This window comes from Colletotrichum higginsianum, chromosome 8 (genome assembly GCF_001672515.1).
Source record: "Colletotrichum higginsianum IMI 349063 chromosome 8, whole genome shotgun sequence".
Lineage (NCBI taxonomy): Eukaryota > Fungi > Ascomycota > Sordariomycetes > Glomerellales > Glomerellaceae > Colletotrichum > Colletotrichum higginsianum.
Genome location: NC_030960.1, coordinates 2,582,946 through 2,606,184, shown reverse-complemented (window position 1 = coordinate 2,606,184; position 23,239 = coordinate 2,582,946). Strand labels below are relative to the sequence as shown.

The window sequence follows — 23,239 nt, the reverse complement described above, 5'->3', positions numbered from 1 at the left end:
ATTCATTTCCAGCGGACAAAACTTCCGAGAGCGGCCCCCAAGGGCCAGCGGACAACAGCCCCTTCCTTGCCCCTCCCTCCGTCACGCCAGCAAAGCGTGATCAAATGCCCCAAGTGCCCCCAGTGCCTAGGGCGAGGGGCGGGAGGGCCAGTAGTGTTCCACATTTTGTCCATTTGAGATGTCTGGTTCGTACATTGCTCTCTACACAGGCACCCAGGCTCGAACTTGGCTCGCAGCCTAGGTACCTTTACCCCTTTGCTCCTATTACTCTGTTCCATGACTGCTGGCGTCTGTCTCCCTCTTCCCCCGTTAGTAGGGGCCCATAAAGGTCAAGCGTCTCCCTCTTCTCCCAAAAACCGACGGGGGAAAAAGTTACATCCCGGCTCCCTCGCTCGTGTTCTAGCGAGCAGGCCATGTCCAAAAGAGCACTAGCCTGCTTTGAGTAGAGGTACGCTCTGTCGCACGTATCTTTGGCGTGTCACACATGTACATCTACTGGAACGCTCCTGGAATATCCTTGCTTCATTGGCCAGAGAGCCCTTTTCCCCGCTTAATGCATCCACCCCGACCACTCGAATGTGCTGAGAGTCCCATAATTAGGACGCGACCACTACTCTAGTAACCGTGGCAGTGTGGTTGCTCTTCCTCTACTCTCTGTCTGGGCCGCCAACGACTTGCTAATACTCTGTACCTTCCCGAGCACCTACCGTACCTTAGCTGAAGTGCTAAGTGCGAACGCAAAGGCAGAAAGCGAGGACGGTAATGAGTGACTGACACCATCATCACAAAGGGCCACCCTGCGGCGTGTACTTTGCCTGTGCTGTTTGCTCCCTTGGCCCTTTCCCCCCTTCTCTACCCTTTCTCTTCTTCGATTCGTGTTTTGTTTGACGACGACACACAAGGTCCCCAGGACGGCCATCGACCACCGAACTTGCGAGGTCCTGTCCCAGACAGCAACGCCAATCCTCGCGTCTGTCTTCGCTTCGGTCTCCCCTATCGTCGACTCATTCCTTCCACGTCCTGTCTTGGACCAGACACCGAAGCATTGCGAGTCGGCCAGCCGGCACCACTACCCGCACTCGATTGCGCCCCTTACCGTCCCACGTCGAGTGTGCTTCTCCGAGCCCCAAGCGTCCTTCCCGACCAAGGACGCTCCGAGCCTCTTCGCTGCCGAACCCCCTTCGACGCCTTCTCTCAACCCTCCACAACAAAGTGGGCAGTGCCTTGTAGTCGACTATCAGGGCCTTCTCGCTTGCTTTTCGCGCCTCGAGACTGTTTACTTCGATTCTCGTCATGTCTTGTGGTCTGGTTCGCCTGTAGTCCTGGCCCTTTGCCAGACAACCTGGCTTTCGCTCGGTTTCTATCGAGTGGAACCACTTCGCAACAATTCGCGACCTGCAGCAACAGCCCCCAAAGAACGATCCTAACCTGCGAACACGAACAAACATCATTCAGTCCGTCAGTCCTCGCTCGCCGAGACGAACCACGTCGGCCAATGAGATCGCCACCATTGGGGATTTCACCCGCCTCCCTCCCACAATGGAGTCACCCCAACTCAACATGCTAGCCCCCCCGGCCGTGACCGCCCTCAGGTCACAGGCCGGTGTCATGGAGCGATCCCTGAGCGAAGATATCAGAGAAGAAAGAGAGGAATTGCGCGAGGCTGCCGAGCAGACTCTGAATGTAATTCTTGACCTCAACCTTGATGGCACCATCCGCTGGGTCAGCCCCTCGTGGGCCGATGTGATTGGGACTCAGCCCGATTCTGTCAGAGGGACCGCGATAGCCGACTTGATTGTTAGCGATAACAAGACGGCATTTGCGGATACCGTAGAGTCGATGAAATCAGATGACTCCCGGAGCCAGAGGGTTCGCTTCGCAGTATCAATGGGCCCCTTGTCCAGATTGCTTTCGATCGATAATCTCCATGCGCAGGAACTGAATGGAACCGACGAGCCCGTATCCGAGGCTATTGATCTGGAAGCACAAGGGATTATGGTCTATGACGGCGCCTCGGGAGGAGAGAGTCATGTAAGTGAAAATGATATCCTTGACAGCCCCATACGATTGCTAATTACCCTTACGCATTAGACGATGTGGATGATACGGCCCTATATCGCCCCCAGAGAAATCAAGATCGACCTTCCCGCTGTCATTGTTGACTCTCTTGGTTCCGGCGCCGAGGTCCTTGCGAGCTACCTTACGCAGCTGGCCGAGTCCGGCGTTGACGATCCCGAAAACCACCCTCCTCCCCTGCCAGTCTTGTGCCGAATCTGCGAGCGGCAAATCTCACCATGGTGGTTCGAAAAACACACCGATTTATGTTTGCAGGAGCACAGGGCAGAAATGGATGTGCAAATGGCACAAGACAGTCTGACGGACCACCGACACTCCATTGTCAGGGTTCTCGACGCCCTCGAAGCAAGAAAAAGCCGACCTTTGGCAGGCGACCAGCTCTCTGGCCCAGCCGCCGAGTACAAGGGCCTGCCCATTGGCCCTCCTCTGTCGGCCCAGTCATCGCCAGGCAGTTCGGTGTCACAGTCTCGTGAGAGATCGGGTGGTTTTGGTCATTCACGAGCTCGTTCTTTCGCCATCAGACGTCCTCAGGCAAGGATTGTGGAGTTGCTCCTCGACCTATGCGACACCGCCATCGAGATCAGCACTCCGGCGGTGAAGGAGGCTTCTTCTCAAAACCCTGGCGAGATCAGGACGCAGTCTCCCCAATCTGAGTCGCGCATCTCACAGGTTATGCAATGGCAGTCGCCTAGCACTAACACGTTGGAACAGGAGCAGGGTCTCGCTCTGCTATGCGCTGACACCGAAAAGGCCGCCAAAACGAAGGTGGAAGCCGTTTTCAGACACCGCAAGATCATTGAGTATGCCGAGCGCATTAGGATCGAGTTCGCCGTCATTGTGCAGGACTGCATCGACGAGGCGATGCGCAAAGCAGCTCGAATTGCTGCCGGACGTCTCAGCGACTCCACCGAGGAGGACGACGAGGACTCGGGGGCCACGCCCGCACAGGAGGAACTCTTCTTTCAGGGTTCCTTCGAGAACCCTTCGGCCCTCGCAGTTGCGTTGCAAAACGCCAATCTTAGCGACAGAACCCGTCCGGCCTCTTTTGTCGAATCTGCGCGGTCAGCCAGCCCCAGAGAATGCCCGACGCCGAAATCCAACCTAGGAGGCATCACTTCAGCCGCGCCGGCCCGTGAGTCTAGGCGAGAGTCATTGCTCTTCGAGAGCGACAACGGAGACAGCGATGGAAGCATCCGCTCGTCTTCCGTGACCTCGCGACAACCGCCTCGTACCGATTCTCCGATATCCGAGTTTGGAGACCTCCGTCGAGCCGCCAGTTCCAGACAACACCACCGAAGGAGTATTATTCTGCCTGGCACCTCTTCGCCCCGAAGACAAGAATCGCCCTCGCGGCTCAACCAGCCATCCTCTCCGCTCCGCATCATCAAGCCGCGCAACTTCCCGTTCCCTCACGATGGCATCACGTCCCCCGAGGCCTCGCCGCTACTCCCGGGAAGCGACTTCAGCTCTCCAGCTCATTTGCCAGCGAATCATCACCGCCGACAGTCATCCGCCGCGATGTCTGAGTTCGTGATGAAGGGCCCGCCGTCCCCGAGATTGGCTGCCCATCAGCCTCCGCCACAAGCACGACCAGCGCCTCCATCTATCAAAGACTTCGAGATTATCAAGCCAATTAGCAAAGGAGCCTTTGGCAGCGTCTACCTGTCGAAGAAGAAGTCGACCGGGGAGTATTTCGCCATCAAGGTGTTGAAGAAGGCGGACATGGTTGCCAAGAACCAGGTCGGCAACGTCAAGGCTGAACGCGCCATCATGATGTGGCAAGGCCAGAGCGAGTTCGTTGCCAAGCTCTACTGGACTTTCTCCAGTAAGGATTACCTATATCTCGTCATGGAATATCTCAATGGTGGCGACTGTGCATCTCTCATCAAGGTACTCGGCGGTCTTCCGGAAGACTGGGTAAAGAAATACTTGGGTGAAGTGGTTCTCGGCGTGGAACACCTTCACAGCCGAGGCATCATCCATCGCGACCTTAAGCCAGATAATCTGCTCATCGACCAAAAGGGCCACTTGAAGCTCACCGATTTCGGACTGTCACGCATGGGCTTGGTCGGACGACAAAAGCGGGCGCTCAACAGCCAAAATTCGGATCCTACACCCGATCTCCTCAAGCAGGGCCCATTTGTACGTTCGGCGTCTCTGGCATCGTCTCGTTCTACCTCGTTGGATCTTCACGGCCATGCCCACTCGCCCAGCATGACACCGCAGATGACACCCGATACCGGGTCTAGTGGCGGACAACCCTCTTACTTTGCCCTCGGAGGCCCAGAGGCTCGACGCGTCTCCAGCCACCGTAGTGACAGCGGCGGGAGCGAAACTCTTGCGCGCATGCTCAACAGCTTTTCGCTGAACGAGCAAGAACACAATCCGCCGGCCCATATCTCGCACCCGGCGCAAGAAGATGCAAGTGACAGCCCCGGCCAAGCCTCGCCGGACATGGCGGCACTCCACCATGCCAGCACTCACTCTAGCGTCGATTTCCTGGGCAAAAGCACACCTCCTCAGTCATCAATGATGCCGCCCCCGATGGCTCTGTTCGATCCGGAAGACACCAACCGCCGTTTTGTGGGAACACCCGACTACTTGGCCCCCGAGACAATCAAGGGGGAAAAGCAGGACGAATCCAGCGATTGGTGGTCCGTCGGATGTATCATGTTCGAGTTTCTCTACGGGTTCCCACCCTTTCATGCCGACGAAGCCGAGGAGGTGTTTGAGAACATTCTCGCACGCAAGATTCAGTGGCCCGACGAAAACGAGTGCGAGCCCGTCTCCGAGGAGGCAAAGGATCTCATCAACAAGCTGCTCTGCATGGAACCCCAATCACGACTTGGCGCCAACCGAGAGGAGAAATTCCCCTGCGGCGGCGACGAGATACGTAGTCACCCTTGGTTCGAGGGCATCAACTGGGAGACTCTGCTTCAAGACGAGGCTCAGTTTGTCCCACAACTCGAGCACCCCGAAGACACGGAATACTTTGACGCCCGCGGGGCCGTCTTGCAGTCTTTTGCTGAAGAGATGGAAGATCAGCTGTCGCCGCCCGTCTCCGGCACGGGCTCCGACTACCATGACCGACCCCACGATGCTCTGTCTCGTGTCCGATCCCAAGTCAATTCGATCAAGCGCAACTTGATGCCCCTTCACATCCCTCCGCATGTTAGAGACCTTAAGAGCAGACGACTTAGCGAGCCCGTAGTTGCGGATGATTTCGGCAGCTTTGCCTTCAAGAACCTTCCCGTGTTGGAGAAGGCCAACAAGGATGTCATTCAAAAACTTCGGGCAGAGGCATTGGCATCCCAGAACAAACCGACTGTCATCAGCCCTGGCGGCAGTGTCACTTCGCCCGGGCCTGCACTCGAGGTGAGCCCAGTGTTGTCCAACCCGGTACAGCGCACCATTTCAAATGCGAAGAACCGGCCACAATCACCGTCTGGTTTGAGCCACGCCAACTCGTCCCCCAGCAGGGCTTCTCAGCCGTCGTCGCCTCTGCTTGTCTCGTTTGTCGCTGGCCAAGGCAGTGAGGGGAGACGCAAGGCATCCAGTAACTCATCGAGTCTCTCGCAACAATCGACTGTGTCCCACCAGCCCACGTCCCTTGATATACCGCGAGTTCCGCCAAGCCTGCAGAAGGCAGCAACAAGTGCCTCCGCCTCGCCGGTAAAGGCGCGTGGCTCAGGGCCACCCCCACCGTTGGCTCTTTCGCCCCAGAAAATGGTATCAACTCCCAGGCAGGCCTCGAGCAGTCGATCAAGGTCCCTGACCGTGGGTTCGCAATCCCAAGAAGGCAGCCCGATCACTTCGGATGTGCTGTCGCATCACCGCAATCGTCGCAGTCAGGTGTTCGACATGTCCCCTTCCTCGTCCGATAACGAGGGCGACAAACATAATGCGCTTCTTCGGGTGCAGCGGCGTCGCCAGAGCTCCCGTCGCCTCTCTCAAATCGCCTTTGATGGCGGTCCGATGTTCCGACCATTGGACGTTTTGATTTGTGAGGACCATCCGGTTTCTCGCATGGTTATGGAAAAACTGCTGGAGAAGCTGCGCTGTCGAACAATCTCAGTGGCCAACGGATCCGAGGCTGTGAGATATGCTATGAGCGAGATCAAGTTCGACATCATCTTCTTGGAGTACAGGTTGCCTCAGATCAACGGCGCCGATGTGGCTCGAATGATTCGGGAGACTAAGAACACGAATTCCCATACACCCATTGTCGCCATCACGGCCTATCTCAAGGAGCTTCAAGCTCCGCACTATTTCGATTCCCTGATTGAGAAGCCCATCTCGAGTTCTAAGTTAAGCGAGGTCCTCAAGAATCTCTGCCAGTGGAAGCCAGAGTCGCCTGGCATCAACTACTCAATGTCCCTGGGCCACTCCCATCCCGTTCCGTCCGGCCTTCGCCAGACCAGTTCGCGAGCAGATGACAGTCCGACTTCGAGTTCGTCCTTGTACGCTGGACGGCCGGGCAGCAGTTTGATCACCTCGAGTAGAGAGGACTCTATCAGCTCCAGTCTTTTCGGAGACTCTGAGTCGGTGTCAACCGATGATGTACCAGTGGTCATCAGTCGAAAGGCGACTGGCGATTGGGATGAAGCCGGACTAGGCATCAGCCAAGATGAGATTTTGCACCCATCAAATTCGCCTAAGTCACTGCCACATCTTGTTACGCAGCAGTCCGCACCTGGTCAACTAGAGCATCCTCGAAGGCCAGCACCTCAGCACTCTGTGGAGAAGCTGAAGGCGAGAAAGGAGCACATGGAGAAGCGCCTCGCCGAAGGGACGGACTCGGCCGATGATGAAGATGAAGAGCTCGGCCTCGGTCGAGACAAGTTATTCCGAGGCAAGCCGCTGCTGCCTAGTTCGAAGCTCGGAATCGAGATGATGAGGGCCGATAGCCACGACAGTGCTACGATCGGGTCGGAAAGCACCCCAGAGCCCATCACGCAAGTCGTCACACCTTCGAAGGAGATGGACATGCCTTCATACGACGCGCTGCAGGGTGCAGCCACGCGAACCCCCCCGGACAGTGGTGTCGGCTCGGAAGACAAGACTCTGGTCCCTGATGTCGACGAAACGCCGAAACCGCAGCCTACAAACCGAGACGACGTCGCAGATGAGGAGCCGACACCGCGGCCCTTGGAAAGGTCTGGGTTATTGGGGAGCCAGTAGAATGGAATCGCACGCCGCAACGACGAGGGTCACACAGATACACCCGCCCCCGGAGGCCACGACGATTGGGCCGTTTCCTGCAATATGGAATATGTTTCCTGTTTCTCTCCTTTTTCCTTTTTCCCTTTTCCTTTTTCTTTTCCTTTTCTTTTCCAATCAGTCCTTTTCCCGACAGCGAGGCGTTTATTGGGGATAACAGCGACACGCAGACTGCATCATTTCCTTGAGTTTGTCACAGTTTAGTGAGGCTTTGGCGTTTATGGGTTCAACTGAGATATTTCAGTCTGGAGCCCTTCAGTGGATGGATGCCGAATCAACAACGGGAGGGAGGGCCTCTACTTCAGCTGTTACTGCATTGCGACGCAAGGCAGACACGAGGATGTTACGTTGCCTTGCATGCCAACTTTCATTATTGCGCACAAAAATATTTTTCCTTGGACGATCACTGCGCACACCACTACTCCGGACCTTTTTTTCTTCTTCCTTTCTATATTGTTCAGTGTCTACACAATCTAGGCCTTCTCCTGCTTACTGCATCTTGGTCATGAAAAAGGGACAGGCGGGATCAGGGTCCCTGGCACGTCGGGGTTCGAGCCTTAGCAACTCGATTCATGATACAGAAAGATGCAGACTGCGCAGGCATAGTTTCAGTCGCCAAGTATGTTAAAACAGTATCATTGCGACGAGCAATAGGAGGGCTCTCGGATCGAATTATTGCGTCCAGGTCATTTGTACTTTGGTCCAACGACGTGGCCACCAAAAAGCCGGGGAGTCACGGCTGAAACCAAAAAAATAAAAGCCTTACAAAACAAGATTGAATACAATATTCTCAGATTGCACACGTGCGGCTAGGCCGGTATTCAGTTACCCCAGCGCCGCTCCTGTTCCTGATGCCGATTTGGTCTGGTCTACCTAAAGTGCGCTGTCAGCGTGCTGTTCGTTTTTTCGTCGAGATTGCAGAGGCGTTTCTCGGTAATGTTTGATAAGTCGACACTTCGACTTCTCCTGCTCGTAAGACTACCTATCGCGAACGAGTCAAATGTGCTCTCTACGATGTCAGCAATGGGCCAAAAGAACGTGGATCAGTGACGTCACAGACCAAAGGGGCTCGGACAGCTGGAGGGTTATGTGAACTATGTGTTGTGTTGTGTTGTGTTGCTGTGCTGCTCAACGTGAGCATGTAAGTTTGGCGGTGACGGTTGCCCGACTGTAAGTGGGCGATGGAAACCTTTACGAGCACACGGGCACACGGGCTTCGGTGTTGTGGCGAGGTTTGACGGAAAGGAGGGTTCCAAAATTGTAAACGTCTACTGACAGCTTGGGTCAAGCCCTTTCGTCCGAAGCTGGGGGAGACGAGGCGAGGCGATGGGTGGGTGAGGGAGGAGGGAGGGAGGAGGGAGGAAAAGGATGGCACGGGTCACCACTTTTGTACACTTTGATACGCGGTTTCATCATTATTGTCATCGTAATCATCTGCTCGTAAGGCTGTCCTGGCGGTATAACTTCAAGGGAAGGCGATGAGCTTCCACCCAAGGGAAAGAAGACGACATAAAGGGTGGAAACTGGTACGCGCGCGATATTCGTGGACACAGCGAGGCGTCACGACATATGGCAGCGAGGCCGCTCGGGTGGAGGGTGATGCTTGGACCGCCGGGTTCCCGCGTGGTTACAAATGGTTGTCGCGCACGAGCATGGCACGCGGGCAAAGGTGGAACGGAGGAAAGTACAAAAGTGCAAGCTGGGTGCCTCACGACCACTAACCGTCAGTCATGGAGGTCACAGAGCCTGGCCGTCTCCCTTTCTTCGGACGGAAAAAGAGGCGGGGTGCATATGGGTAGTGATGGTAATGATGGTGGTGGTGGTGGTGTCGAGTTGGTTCAAGCAGTCATTGACCCAGGGGCGGCACAGTCGTCCCAACTCCTGACAAAATAGTCTTGTCCTATATCATTCTGATGATATCGAGTAGTTTGAGTTCACAATGCGTGTTTTGGGATGCTTGTGCTCGTGCTATAAGTTCGAGTCATTCCGCGAGCTGACGTCTTGAGGCTCCTTGGCGACGAGGGGGCCAAGAGAAATGGAGAGAGAGAGAGGCTGAGTGAGAGATAGGGTTAAGAGACACGAGTGAGACGATGAGTGCAAAGAAGCTTTGCCAATGTGCGTGGCGGGCGTGGCTTAGGAAAATCGTGTGGGCTTGGCAGCTTGGCGGTAGGCACCTAGAGGCTAGGGAAGGGGTTTGTGAGAGGTGTCTCAGTCAAGGGAAGAGGACTTGGGGGAGGGAAGAGGAAAACGAGCACGCGAGCAATTCCTCGAAGGCGGCTAGCACAGGATACCAGGGAAAGTCTCCCAGCGGCTTGGCGGCGGCTCGGCATGCGGGAGCAAGCCCATGAATAAATGATTATTGCCCATCTGGCAATTCCACCGGACGATTGATTGTTCGATTTGTCCCCCTTTGGAAAGGGGGTTTTTTTTTTTTTCGACGCGTCCCCTCTAGCAAAGTGACGCCGACGACGACGATGTCGTCCCCCAGAAGCAGGCCATGCCGGAAGTGCGGGTTCGCTGGCAGTCAATCGATCTGGCACGTTCTCGATTCCGAACAGCTGATTGGTCCATCTGGGCAAGTTTTGTTTCGGACGAAGGGGGTTTACTGAGACGTAATTCCTTTAAGCTCGTCGAAGGAACCTCAACTCGCAGAGCGAGCGAGGGGGACAGGGGAACAAGGAGGGGCGGGCAGCGTGCATGGATGGGTGACTAGCGGGGATAATTTTGTGGGGTATGGGAACCTGCAAAACGAGATTGGTTCGACAGTCCACCTTTTGCCTTCTTCTTCGCCTTTCCTTGTCGGCTTGGTGGGGGGAGGGGGGGAGGCGCGGGCGAGAGACAGAAAGAGCCTGAGAAGAGTCAAGACTTGAGGGAGCATCTGACGGTTCTTCCTGCAGGGCTCTTCTGCAGCCGCACTTGGCGGGGCGAGTCAGGAAGATATGGAGCGCTTAGGCCCTTTTTTTTCTTGTTCCTTTCCATCCTCTTGCACTGTAGGCAACAGCAGATAGCAGACGGGTAGAGGAGGGGCAAGGGACATGTCTGGAAGAGATTGGGGAAAGGACATGGTGAAGAGGACAACTTGGGATATCCAGGTAACGAGGGGTCCGCAAGAAGCTAGGAGGGGACGGCTGTAGAAAAAGGTGTTGCTCATGTTGCCCATGTGAGTAATTTCGCAGAAGAAGTTGGGATGGCCGAGACGAACCGAGAGGCTGAACTCTGTCGAGCGTGGGATTGAAGCTCGAGGCCATTCATTCGTTCAAAGCAGATGCAGACAAAAAAAAAACATCCATACGTTAAGGGTGACGGGGCCGAACTGACTTGGTCGCCTCACTCGCCGCCGCCGGCCGAGGAAAACAGCGCCCAAGTCGCTGCTGTCCAAGCTGATGGGGGCACCTACGATACGTACCTACTCGGTGAGATAGATAGGTACATGTAAGGTACCGCCAACTGGGTGGACCATCCACAGTTGAAAAGGTATCCCCAAGGTGCTTACCTAAACAAAACAGGACATACCTGACTCTGTCATGCTGTGTAAGTACTTGAAATGCAGCGCGGTGCCATGTTGACCGTAAAGTGCAGGATCGATTCTCCCGGGAGGGGGGGGTAAAAGTTTGTGTGCGTGTGTGTGTGTGCCTGGGCCTTGCTTCCAAAATACGGTACTAACTGCTCGGGGGTGGTTTTTTTTTTTACCTCTCATCGCCCCTTTCTGATGTACAGATGCTAGACCAAGCTAGCTAAACCTGGTGACGTAAAGCTAGTGCGCCCCGCCGTTTTCGGATTGACCGTGTGTTGAATTTGATGTTTTTTTCTGTGTCTTGTTTTTCCCAGCGTAGCAGAAGCACTGGGTGCCATGGCATACTGAGGTTGGGCACTGAACCTGACTTCTTCAACAGCGGCCCTCTCCCTGATCTCGGGCGACCTCGGACGCATCCTCCACTTTCTGGCTTTGTGGTCAAGTGAGTTGCGGGCAGACCAGACCCGTGGCGAGCATTATTTTATCTTCCTTTTATCGTACAATCAATACGTAGGTCTTGGTTGGACTTTTCCATAGGAAAGAGTGTTCCCAAAGCCAATGTATGAAGCATACGCACACACACACACACACACACACACACACACACACTTCATTTCATCCCAAGCACTTACACTATTTACTCGGTACGCCGCTGGCACTGGGGACTTTCTTTCTTCACGCCTTGCCATGCAATCCCATGCTCCGGTCAATAGCCCTGGATCCCAACCCAACCCCCAGTGGGGTGTAAGTGGGCGAAGTGGCCACACCTAACCTCTTCTTCCGCTGCTTCACCCATCGGTCCCCGGTCTATTGCCCGCGGATGGACACGCTTACATCAAGCCCTGCAGCTCGTCGGTCGTTGTGGTCACTGGTGATCGCTCTGTATCTGCTCTGCTCCGCCCCTCTTTTCGTCCCTAGCTTTCTTTTGCCGTCGGTCACTCAAGTTGGAAAAAGATTCGAGACTACCCTGTCTACCGAGTCGTTGTATAGTATACAGTATACGGACACACCACACACACCAACCAAGGGACCATTCGGCACATCACAGAACCGTTGGCCCGTCGTTGAAGTGCCCACCAAGCCGCCACGGTACCCAGTTCTCAACCGAGACTGGCTCAGCATCGAGCCGCTCCAAGAGCTCCAAGGGCCCTCGGCGTTCGGCCGATTCCACTTCTTCTCGAGACGTCTTGTCGCTGAGGTGAGCCAGGCCATGTTCCCCAGCTTGCCCAGTTGAGCTCTCTCCACCATTTCAGGATTGCTTATATCTGCTCCCGTCCCCCTTGGCTTGGTCGTCCCATTTCCTTCTTTCCCTTCTCCCGCCGTGGCCACCGTCAACCCTCCGTCCCCCTCCCTTCCCCTCCTCTCCTTGCCTGCTTTCTTCAGGTGAAAGCAAGGAAAGCCTTCAGCCATTGAACCTTGCCACGGGGCACCGTCCCATTGTTCCAAGGTTCCGTTTTGGCCTGTCCGCAACACATCCGACGAGACAGCCGTCTAAATACCACCGCTTGCCCGCCCTTCGTCATCGCCGTGCGAGCCACCCCGAGTCGTCTTCGTCCAACTTCTATTTACGACCCAAACGAAGTCTCTCGGGCACCTCGCTGTCTTTCTTCACAATGGCGACCCATCAGAATCGCCATTCTGCCCCCATTGGCGTCCTTCCCGTGCCCCATGGCCCTGAGACGGGCGACGAGCACGATGACTTCCCCACAGAACATACCACAGAGTATGAACGCCAGATTTTCGGCCATGTCACGCGCCCCGACGACTCCTACACGCCCGACGGTACCTATTGGGCTGATTTGCCCTGGTGGAAGCGTGTCAACTTCGTGAGCAAGGTCGACCGCGAGGAGGCCCTCAAGGAGCTCAGGGCCACCGGTGACATGATGAAGAAGGACCCCCTTTCGCCCCTGGCTTGGTACTTTCGCAACGCCGTACTCCCTGGTGCCGGCCTCGGTCTCGAGGGCTACGTCTTGTTCTCCATTGGTAATCTGGAGCCCTTGTTTGCTGCTGTCTGGCCCGAATGCTGGGGAAAGGCGCACACCGTGTGTTCCCAGAATTGGGTCGCCTCCGTCACTTATCTCGAGATTGTCGGTATTATGATTGGTCAAGCCGCCATCGGTGTAAGTCATAGAATTCTGATATCTGGAACCGTCCTTTTCTGATCAGGTTGCAGGTCATCGGTGACTGGATCGGCCGTCGCTTCGGTCTCATTCAGGACGCCGCCATCATGTTTGTCGGTCTGCTGCTCCTGACGGGCAGCTGGGCCGCCTCCATGCAGGGCTGGGTCATCTTCTACGCCTGGTCCCTCTTCTTCTACGGCTTCGGTGTCGGAGGCGAATACCCCATTACCGCTACGTCCTCCATGGAGAACTCGGTCGGCGCTGGGCGCATGTCCACGCGCGACGACCGTCTGCACCGTGGCCGCAAGGTCACCATGGCTTTTCTGATGCAAGGCTGGGGTCAGCTCGTAAACCAAGTCGTCCTTATCGTCCTGCTCGTCATATTCAACCGCGGCTACGGCAACGGCCCGTACTCCGTCTCCGCCGCCCAGTACACTTTCCGCCTCTCCTTCGCCCTTCCCGCCATCGGCACCCTGTGGCTTGTCTACTACCGTATCTGGAAGATGCCGCGCGCGAACCAGCAGCTCGCCCTCGCCAAGAAGAAGCAAGGCGTCACCGGCTACGACGTCAACGCTCTCAAGTACTGTTGCCAGCACTTTGGTGGCCGCCTCTTGGCCACCGCTGGCACTTGGTTTTGCAACGACGTCTTTTTCTACGGCAACAAGCTCTTTCAGGGCCAGTTCATCTCCATCATTTCCAGCAACCCGGACTCCCTCCTGACCAAGTGGACCTGGGGCTTGATCAACGTCGTCGTTTCCCTCTGCGGCTACTACCTCGCCTCCCTCTTTATTGACAACAAGCTTTATGGCCGCAAGATGATGCAGCAGGTCGGATTTCTCATGTGCTTCGTCATGTTCGTCATCCCCGCCTTCAACTACGACTACTACGTCAGCCCGGCCGGCGTCCACGCTTTCCAGGCCATGTACTTCCTCAGCTCCTTCTTCAATCAGTTCGGCCCCAACTCGGTCACCTTCCTTGTCGCTGGCGAGGTGTTCCCCACACCCATCCGCGCCACGGCTCACGGGTTCTCCGCCTGCATCGGAAAGGCCGGAGCCCTCCTCGCCTCCGTCCTGTACAACTACATCGACACCCGAACCAAGTTCTTAGTCGTCCCGTGGTTCGGTCTTGCCGGCATGCTCCTCACCTGGCTCTTCCTGCCCGACACCACGGGCCTGGACCTCAAGGAGCAGGAGCGTCGCTGGACCTACATCCGCAACGGCAAGGAGTCGGAATATCATGGCGTCGCCGTACACCCCACCCATCTCAGTGTCTGGGAGCGTCTCCGTGGCGTCGGCAAGCATTACGATGCCGAGAAGGACCACAAGGCGCAGATCGAGGACATGCGTAAGGAGTGGGAAGAGAGGCAGGCGGCGCAGGGCGAGAAAGAGCCCGAGGTCTGGGAGGACCCGGACATGTTCTCCGAGGCCATGCACGGATACTTCAAGGAGCAACACAAGAACAAGAGCTCGGGGGGCGTCATGGCGGCCGAGGCCTCATCGTCGTCGTCGGCGAGGGAGAAGGAGGCTGGCGACGAGATCCAGCCCAGCCCTCTCGTCGGGGAAACGAGGGATCTGGATGAGAAGCGGGGTTAATGGGATTGGTTTGCACAAAACACGAGTATTGCATCATAATCAAGGAGTACCAAAAGAACAGGGCTTGGAGTTATCATCGACACGAGGCGGCTTCTTGCATTGGGCCGGGTTGGGTAGAGGAAAGCATAGTAAGAGCATGGCGCAAACAAAACGCCTCAATATTTATGACCTATTATGACCATCATTCACTGCTCGTTCTAGAGGCTGCCTCTCTTGTGAACATGCGCCACAAAATGGAAGGGCCTGCCAACACATGTGGTTCGGAATTTCCGTGAGTGTCCTATCTGCCGACTGGACGCCTGGCATTGCCGGAAGACTCGCCGCTGCGTGTGGGGACTACGGACGTAGGCTGTCCCTTGAGGTAGACCGAATTTCTCGTCGAATACGCGACGCATAGTTGCCGTTCCAAGCAAGACGATGAGGGTTCGTTCATGCGAGATCGTTCTCGATACAGAGGATGAGAGGTAGAGGCTAACACAATGGTTTTTTTCATGGAGTTTGGTACAGTGCTGGCAGGGTTCTCTCGACCCCCCCCCTTTTCCGGGTTCCCGTATGCACAAGTAAGTGCTCTTCCAACGTGTGCTTTTGATGGACACGCGTAAAAATCTACATTGGCACCTCTTTCCGTTACACTGCCCTCTTCCGGCGCCTCTAGGCCTTCTCATCAAAGTCCATCGTCACCCTCTTCGCAGAGCCGGATGTCGTCCAGTGCTGCGGTGGATATGAGCAAAGAGCGGGATCGCAACATTGGATCGCAAAATCATGCTTTGAAGTGGGGGGAGGCTAAAAGTTCGATGTCGATGTGAGACGACGACCAGCGGCTCGTCGTTGTCGACTCCCGCTCCCACGCAGTAGAGCATGCTCTCCGGCTGCGGCGACTTCCATAGCGCGCAACCTCTGCATCGGGGCGGCACGAGCCTTCATATTTCTCTGCAAGTTTTAGAAGATGCCGTGACGGTCCTCGCGTCTCAACCTGCCCGCCATGCCTCGCCCCCATGTCTTTGGGATCCCCGTGTCTATCAACTCGTCTTGGGCAACGAATTGCCGCTCGAACCTGAGACCAACAAACACGTCCTTTGCTTTGCCTACGCCATGCATCACTGTGCACGCGCTCAGGAGACCCAGGTAAAGGATTTGCCACGACCGGAAAGGAGCCCATGTACATCATTGTCCACGAATGCAGCGTGTCCAGGCAAGTTGTCACTCCCATTGTCGCAGATGGTGGGTGACCCGAGACTGGATAAGTGGCTCACACCATCCAAGGGCATCGAGTACACCAAACAGCACGTCTCTGTACCCGCCGCTATATGTCAACAGGATGAGTTCCACTAAATGGAGTGTGTCTGGGAGCGTGCCGAGGAAGTCAAGGAGCTCGTCTTGTCACACAATAAAGCAGGAGAGTCCGGAGTGCCTCAACCGAGTGCATGCTTCGACAGGGAAGATAGAATGCAAAGGAACAGAGTGGTCTACAGGCCTCCAATAGCCGACGTTAGTATTCTCATCATTCTCCAGGAAGAAGTGCTTCAAATCAACGGTCAGAGCCTGCTCAAGGCAGCCGTTCCGGAAAGCAGGATACTTTCTTCAGAAGGCATGCCCACCATAAGGCTGCGCTTAAGCATGGAGAATCCAGGCTTGTGGAGGTTTCATGCCTCATATGGCCCCTGCATCGTGAATATCTTATGCGCAAGTCCTGACCCGATCTAGCTACTGTCAACAACCAATTCTTGGATCATTGTGTGCTCCTCTGCGAAGACGCAACTGACAACGTGAGAATAATACCACTCATCATCTTCAAAGGTTTTGCCAGTCCATTCCTAACACAGAAGACTCTCTCCAGCCTACAGTGTTGGCTAGCTGCAGGGCATCAGGCAATTGCAACTGTAGAGAAACACCCGGATTACAGATGTAGAGTAGGTACTAAAAATGGAAAATGACACTGTACGCTGCAAGCGCTGATAATACCCTCAAGAGATTAGAAAATTTACTCATTAATGTTACAGCTCAAGTAGATACAGTACTACCAGTAATAAGAGTCTTTTGTTACTATTATTGGCAAGCCTTGACATAATTCAAGCTCGAATTCAGCCGCATGGACTGAACAAGATCCGCCCAATCTTTTCCGCCCAAGCCTATCGCTTGACGTGATGATGCTCATGTATGTCCACCACATCCTCCTTCCCCCCCACACTTCGAAAAGCCGCGGGGGTGAACACGCATGTGGTCTCCACCGAACCCTGAAGTATCACGACAAACTACGGGTCAATTGTGCTTACCAAATCAAACTAAGCATGCCGAACGCCCTAGAAGGATTTGAGACTCTCTCAACAACCCAATGAATGAGCCGGACTAAACAACACATGGCGGACAAGGTACTGCGATGATCAGGCACGAAGAAAAGGGTGGCAGATGAATCGAGATTTCTCATGGCAGTCGTGGTGCATCGCATGATGGTTGGTTCTTAGTGGGCGCCGCGTTGCAGAAAGTGGGGGGAGGGGTCGCTGATTAGATGTCCATAGCTCCCGAAAGCCTTCAACGTCCTCCCCATCTTACTCACCCACTCACACAGCACAACCCATCCTCAAGACCGACAAGTTCGCAGCTTCAAAGACTCGTCCCATTTGATACCGACGCTCTGCTACTTCTTCGACCGTATAAGACACCCACACACACCCACACACATACCCGCACAAATCGCAGCCATGTTCACAGGCATCGTCGAAGAAATCGGAGGTCCGGAACCCCTCACTCCTTCGCTCACTCTCTCACACACTCTCTCACCCCTTTGACTCACCCGTCATCGACACCCAACTAACACTACCCCCCAGTCGTCTCCGAACTCAACCCCAACGACGAGACGGGGGGCACATCGCTTACAATCACCCTCCCCGAATCCTCCACCCTCCTCTCGGATTGCCACCTCGGCGACTCCATCGCCATAAATGGCGTCTGTCTCACCGTCACCCAGTTCGAGACCTCCCCGCCGTCCTTCAAAGTCGGCGTCGCCCCGGAGACCCTCCGCATCACGAACCTCGGCTCCCTGGCCAAAGACTCCCGCGTCAACCTCGAGCGCGCCGTCCGTGCCGACACCCGCATGGGCGGCCACTTCGTCCAGGGCCACGTCGACACCACCGCCGCCATTCTCGCCGTCACGCCCGACGGCAACGCCCTCACCTTCCGATTCGCGCCTCGTGACAAGGCCGTGCTGCGCTACGTCGTCTATAAGGGCTACGTTGCCCTTGACGGCACCAGCCTCACCGTGACAAAGGTCGACGACGACGAGGGCTGGTGGGAGGTCATGCTCATCAGCTACACCCAGGAGAAAGTCGTCGTCGCGGGGAAGAAGCCCGGTGACACTGTCAACGTCGAGGTCGACATGATGGCTAAGTACGCCGAGAAGAGCCTGGCTGGTTACCTAGGCGGCGCGGGCAGTGCTCCATTGGAGAGAATGGTGGAGCGCATCGTCGCCGAGGGGCTGGGCGGAAAGTCCTAGAAGCATTGGTTTTTTTTGGGGAGAGGCCATTTTTGGTTGAAAATTTATTGTTTCCACTTGCCCCTTGGGTTTGTGTCCGAAGTTTTCTATACGGTACAACTGCCAGACATACACACACCGGCATGCCTTAGTTGACATAATGCGCTCCGCATCATTCAGATGATGCTCAAGCATCGCCCCAGACCTCGGCCAGCCGCTGACTGACAGCCTTGGCAATCTTTTTGCGGCCCACGAGGTTGGGCAGGCCGTCAATGACCATCTCTCGTTTTCTCTTGACGCCTTGCTCGCCCGAGCCGCACTCCTGGAACGCCTTGATGAAATCGTGTGGTGTCTTCCACCGCTTCTGTATTTCCAGTGCCTTCTCCCCTGTGATGCCCCTCGTCGTCATTAGCATTTTCAGATAAATATCTCGCAGGGTCATCATATCCGATTTGGACGCCAGTGATGCGAACGCCGGATACGTAATATAATAGCCGGTCAATGGTTCCTTCCCCCGCAGGTGCTCCAGCAGCGGCAGATAGTTCTGCGCCGTCAGGACTGATGTCGGAATCACCAGGAGAGGCTTGCTTTCATACATCTTCTTGAGCATGAAGGTCATGCGTGCGAGATACCGAATCGTGTCGTCCATCTTCTGTGTCTTCTTCAGGAAGTAGCCGTTAACTACTTGAGTGGAGGCGGTGGCCGATTGGATCATCTCCTCAATCTTAGAGTAGTAACCCGAGTCCATGGCAATCTCTTCGACGATGTATACCACATTTTTGACACCGGATTTCCGGAGTCGAAACTTTTGCTCGTGGAAGCGGCCATCCTTGATACTGCTGACCAGATCGTCGAGTCGCTTGCGCTCGACAATCCAGTCTAGGACAATCTCGTCGCCCTCTGCACCGTGGCGAGCGAGAGCGGCAGAATCGTGGCATTTGGCAACCCACTGTGCGTCGCCTATCTCCAACGCTCGCATGAGGGGCTTGACCCCCTTTTTGGTGAGCTCGTCTTGCATGTAATCGCGGTCTTTCACAGCTCGGACTTCGCGGATGTCCAATGCGAGATGAACCGTGAAAGACCCCGGCGCGAGCCGGATTGGGGTAAATGTCGGCAATGAAGCGTCATCCGAGACCACTGGGCCATTTGCGACGACACCTTCGTATACCGACTTGGGCTTTGGTTGTTCCACGGGCTCGACTGATAGAGAGGCCTCCCTGCCTGGCGCTATTGTGACCGGATCCGGCCCTGTTGCAGGCTCAGGACAGGCGCTAGATCCTGCACTGGGACCTGCCACGACGTCATCGACCCTACCACTTGGCTGTGTCGTCTTTTTGATGCGTCTGGCAACCTCCCATCCTTCATCAGTGAGCGAATAACGCCTTTGCGGGCGACCCTTCTCGCAGACGAGATCCTTCTCTATGAGGGTCTTCATCGAGTTCCAGGCCGTGTAGAACTTGGTAGTGTCACTAGGCACACTGAATGACGAGTCGCAGTGTTCCTGGGCTAGCTCGACGAGATTGGCCTTTGTCATGCCCAGTTGTGCGTCCTCGTCCAAAGTCGAGAGAGACAGCAGGATGGCGTAAGGACCAGAGCGATATGTCGGGACGTAGGGCTTCGCTTTTCTCGCCTTCTTGGGAGGCGGCAGTTCGTCATCACCAGCAGTCCCACCGAGGGATGCATGACTTTCCTTGGATAAGCGTGGGTTCTTAGGCATAGGCAGACCATTGGCTTCGCAATGTTCCTTTAGCTTATCTGTGAGGCGAGAGGAGAGTTTGTCCCCGAAGCCCTTCAGCTGGGTGAGCTGGCGCGGGTGCTTGAAGGTGATGGGGCATGCTTTGAGAGACTCGTAGGCGTTTCGATAAGTCGAGGTGCTTTTCATGTTCCGCTCCCTTGCCGTGTCGAGCCACTCCTTGACCCAGTCGAGGAGCAAGGGGTTTGCGTACTGCTCATGTTCGCCGGCCATTGTGCTGACGTGATGCTGGACTTCTTGGGTGTTTCTTTTTGAACCATCACCGAATACGGCCTGCCGACCAAGGCATTTTCGGCAAATGAGGAATGCAAGGCGTATTTTGAGCTGGAAGCGTCGTCCGAACCCCTGGAAGGATGAGCGCGTTGGCCCTTGTAATAGGGCTGAGGCCGAAACCAAGGATGGGAGAAAGATTGAGAGGAGAGGGGCAGGGGTATCAAGACGCGCAGAACACGCACAGCGGCTTTGGCTTCGAACCTGGTCACGAAATCACGTGACATAACGCAGAAGGGTACTGGCCATCAAGCGCTCAGAGAGCGCGGATCGGCTCCTGTATGGCAAGTGCTCTGGCGGGCCCCCCACTCCTTCCTCTTGCGGTGTGCTGCATCCATCTGACTTGCATGATTGCATCACGGCCAGTGTCAGCTGGCGGGGCCCGCCGAGGTGCTGCTGCTATTCTTGCACAAGGTCAGTACAATGGCGGGGAGCTTGTACCGAGTGAGTGAGGTGAGTGGAGGAACAAGGTCTCAAAAAGAGGACACTGGAATGGCAGCCCAGCAAACAAACTGCCGCCCGCCATTTCCCTCTCCACTGTTTTCTCGTCAACATCCCCGGATCTCCTTCTCTTTCTCTCTCTCTCTCTCTCTTTCTCCCGTCCGTCAATCGCTCTTCTAGCCCGTAGAACCTTGCCTTCTGAAGTGTCCTCTTGTACCGCTACGTACGAATAGCTGCACCCCCCCGGACCAGTCTTTTCCAATAACGCCCGTCATGTCGGACGAGAAGATCATCGCCGCTTCCCAGAAGCACCCCATCGTGCCGAACCACACCTTCAACTATGGCACTGCGGGGTTCCGGATGAAAGCCGATCTCCTCGACGGTGTCACTTTCCGTGTCGGCTTGCTCTCCGGCCTGCGTAGTCGCAAGCTCGGTGGCCAGACCATTGGTGTTATGATCACTGCCAGCCACAACCCCGCCGTCGACAACGGTGTCAAGATTGTTGACCCTATGGGTGACATGCTCGAGCAGGAGTGGGAGTCGTACGCTACCAAGCTCGTCAACAGCTCCTCGGACCAGGAGCTCGTCGATAACTACAAGGCCTTGGCTTCCCAGCTCCGCATCGATCTCTCGGCCCCTGCCCGCGCCATTTATGGTCGGGATACCCGTCCCTCAGGCCACAAGCTTGCTACTGCTCTCGCCCACTCCTTCGATGCCACAGGCGTCGAGTACGTCGATTACAAGATCCTCACCACTCCCCAGCTGCACTACCTCACCCGATGTATCAACACCGAGGGCACACCCCAGTCGTATGGCAAGGTCAGCGAAACGGGCTACTACGAGAAGTTCGCCGATGCGTTTGTCAAGGCCCTCAAGGGCCGTAAAATCGACGGCCAATTGACCGTAGACTGCTCCAACGGTGTCGGTGGCCCCAAATTGACCGAGTTCCTGAAGCATGTCCCCAAGGACGTGACTGGCTTCGACGTCAAGGTCGTCAACGACGACGTCCTCCGCCCCGAGGTCCTCAATCTCGACGTGAGTCTAACCATACCCGGACCACCCAGGACACTTGAGCTGACAGTGAATAGTGCGGAGCAGACTTCGTCAAGACCAAGCAGCGCGCCCCTGCCTCTCCCAAGCCCATCCCTGGCGCCCGCTACTGCTCCTTCGATGGCGATGCCGACCGCCTGATCTACTACTACACCGACCCGGATACTGGCTTCTTCATGCTAGACGGCGACCGGATATCCACCTTGGCCGCTTCCTTCATCGGTGACCTTGTCCGTTCGGCTGGCCTCGAGAATGACCTACGCATCGGTGTCGTTCAGACCGCCTATGCCAACGGTGCCAGCACCAACTATATTGAGAAGCATCTTGGACTGCCTGTTGTGTGCACGCCCACTGGCGTCAAGCACCTGCACCATGCCGCCCTTAAGTTCGACATCGGTCCCTACTTCGAGGCCAACGGCCACGGCACCGTCCTGTTCAGCCAGGACGCCATGCGTGCTTTCCGTGAGACGAAGCCCCAGTCACCCGCCCAGAAGGACGCCCTCGATACCTTGGCTGCTGTCGGCAATCTCGTCAACCAGACGGTCGGCGATGCCCTATCCGACATGCTGATGGTCGAGGTGATCCTCGCCCACAAGGGCTGGACGCTCAAGGACTGGGCCTCAACCTACTCGGATCTTCCAAACCGCCTCGTCCGCGTCGAGGTCGGCAACAAGGATGCTTTCCAGACTACCGACGCCGAGCGCCGCCTGAGCCATCCCGCGGGTGCCCAGGACGAGATTGACCAGTGTGTTAGAAAGTACACCAGCGCTCGTTCTTTTGCTCGCGCCAGTGGTACCGAGAACGCCTGCCGCGTATATGCCGAGGCGGCCACCCGCTCCGAGGCCGATGAGCTGGCGAACAAGGTTGCCGGCATCGTGAAGCAGTACGGTGGGCTGTAGGCAAAGTCAATGCTGCGACATGGGCAATGACATTGCTACAGAAATGGCGATGGGCGATGGACGAGTGACGGGTGGCTTGCCTCACCAGCAGTCACCACACAAAAACTAAGGGGTTGTTTCAAAAGCTAGAGCGAATTTGATGCAAGGAGAAAACTTGCCCAGAGTTACGAAATGAATAAGAAACGAGACATTTGATATTCAAAGTCCTCACTACCTAAAGTGCATGTGTTCTGCATCGGACGATGAAGCAGGGCGGCAGAGACTAGTTCCGCGCTCTCTCACACACTTATGCATCTAGCAGCACACGAAATGGGCGTCCCAAGAAGAAAAAGAAAAGGAAGAGAAGAATGAATATATGAAAGCCAATGATGTATGACATCATGCAAGTTAGTGAGTGTCTGGGGATTCCCTGCTTTGACATTGTCACTCCCCTTTCCATGATTATCCCGCCTTGAGCGTGTTGGCAGGCCAGCCCAGATCAACAGGTCAAATCGTCAGGGGCCTTCGCCCGTGACTCTTGTTTCAGAACGGCCTGATGTTGCCACGTAGCCATCGTAGCTTTTGAGAAACCTGGCAACTCGTTCGGTATGTAATCATTCATGTTTACATGGCGAATCCAACTAGGCTCATTTTCCCCACTCCGGATCGGTCAGTCGGTGTGCATTGGATTCGAAGTCATAGTGTCAGTGGGTGGTTCACGTCGTCAATTCTTCTCACTATCATACACATTTTTCTTTCCACCTCACCGATTGACGTCTGCCCAAACCGACGGTTTCCAACATGGCCCAGTCCGTCTCTTTTGTGTTCTTCCACTGCTTTCCTTCTTCTCATGCAG

General features: G+C 55.6%; 5 protein-coding genes across 5 annotated transcripts; 4 read left to right on the top strand and 1 right to left on the bottom strand.

Annotated features, from left to right (window-relative positions):
• Positions 1–1,539: 1,539 nt before the first annotated feature.
• Positions 1,540–7,257, top strand: CH63R_11759 (Response regulator receiver rim15p; the record flags this gene model as incomplete). Its single annotated transcript, XM_018306733.1, has 2 exons — positions 1,540–2,031; positions 2,092–7,257. 2 exons carry the CDS (start codon positions 1,540–1,542, stop codon positions 7,255–7,257), a joined length of 5,658 nt encoding a protein of 1,885 aa, XP_018153574.1.
• A 5,166-nt stretch (positions 7,258–12,423) lies between these two features.
• Positions 12,424–14,522, top strand: CH63R_11758 (MFS transporter; the record flags this gene model as incomplete). Its single annotated transcript, XM_018306732.1, has 2 exons — positions 12,424–12,930; positions 12,984–14,522. 2 exons carry the CDS (start codon positions 12,424–12,426, stop codon positions 14,520–14,522), a joined length of 2,046 nt encoding a protein of 681 aa, XP_018153573.1.
• Positions 14,523–17,221: 2,699 nt separating this feature from the next.
• On the top strand, positions 17,222–18,012 carry CH63R_11757 (Riboflavin synthase; the record flags this gene model as incomplete). Its single annotated transcript, XM_018306731.1, has 2 exons — positions 17,222–17,252; positions 17,348–18,012. 2 exons carry the CDS (start codon positions 17,222–17,224, stop codon positions 18,010–18,012), a joined length of 696 nt encoding a protein of 231 aa, XP_018153572.1.
• Positions 18,013–18,178: 166 nt separating this feature from the next.
• On the bottom strand, positions 18,179–19,957 carry CH63R_11756 (Crossover junction endonuclease MUS81; the record flags this gene model as incomplete). The annotated part of the gene is made up of 1 exon (XM_018306730.1): positions 18,179–19,957. One exon carries the CDS (start codon positions 19,955–19,957, stop codon positions 18,179–18,181), a length of 1,779 nt encoding a protein of 592 aa, XP_018153571.1.
• Positions 19,958–20,728: 771 nt separating this feature from the next.
• Positions 20,729–22,404, top strand: CH63R_11755 (Phosphoglucomutase/phosphomannomutase; the record flags this gene model as incomplete). Its single annotated transcript, XM_018306729.1, has 2 exons — positions 20,729–21,490; positions 21,544–22,404. 2 exons carry the CDS (start codon positions 20,729–20,731, stop codon positions 22,402–22,404), a joined length of 1,623 nt encoding a protein of 540 aa, XP_018153570.1.
• Between the last annotated feature and the right edge of the window lie 835 nt (positions 22,405–23,239).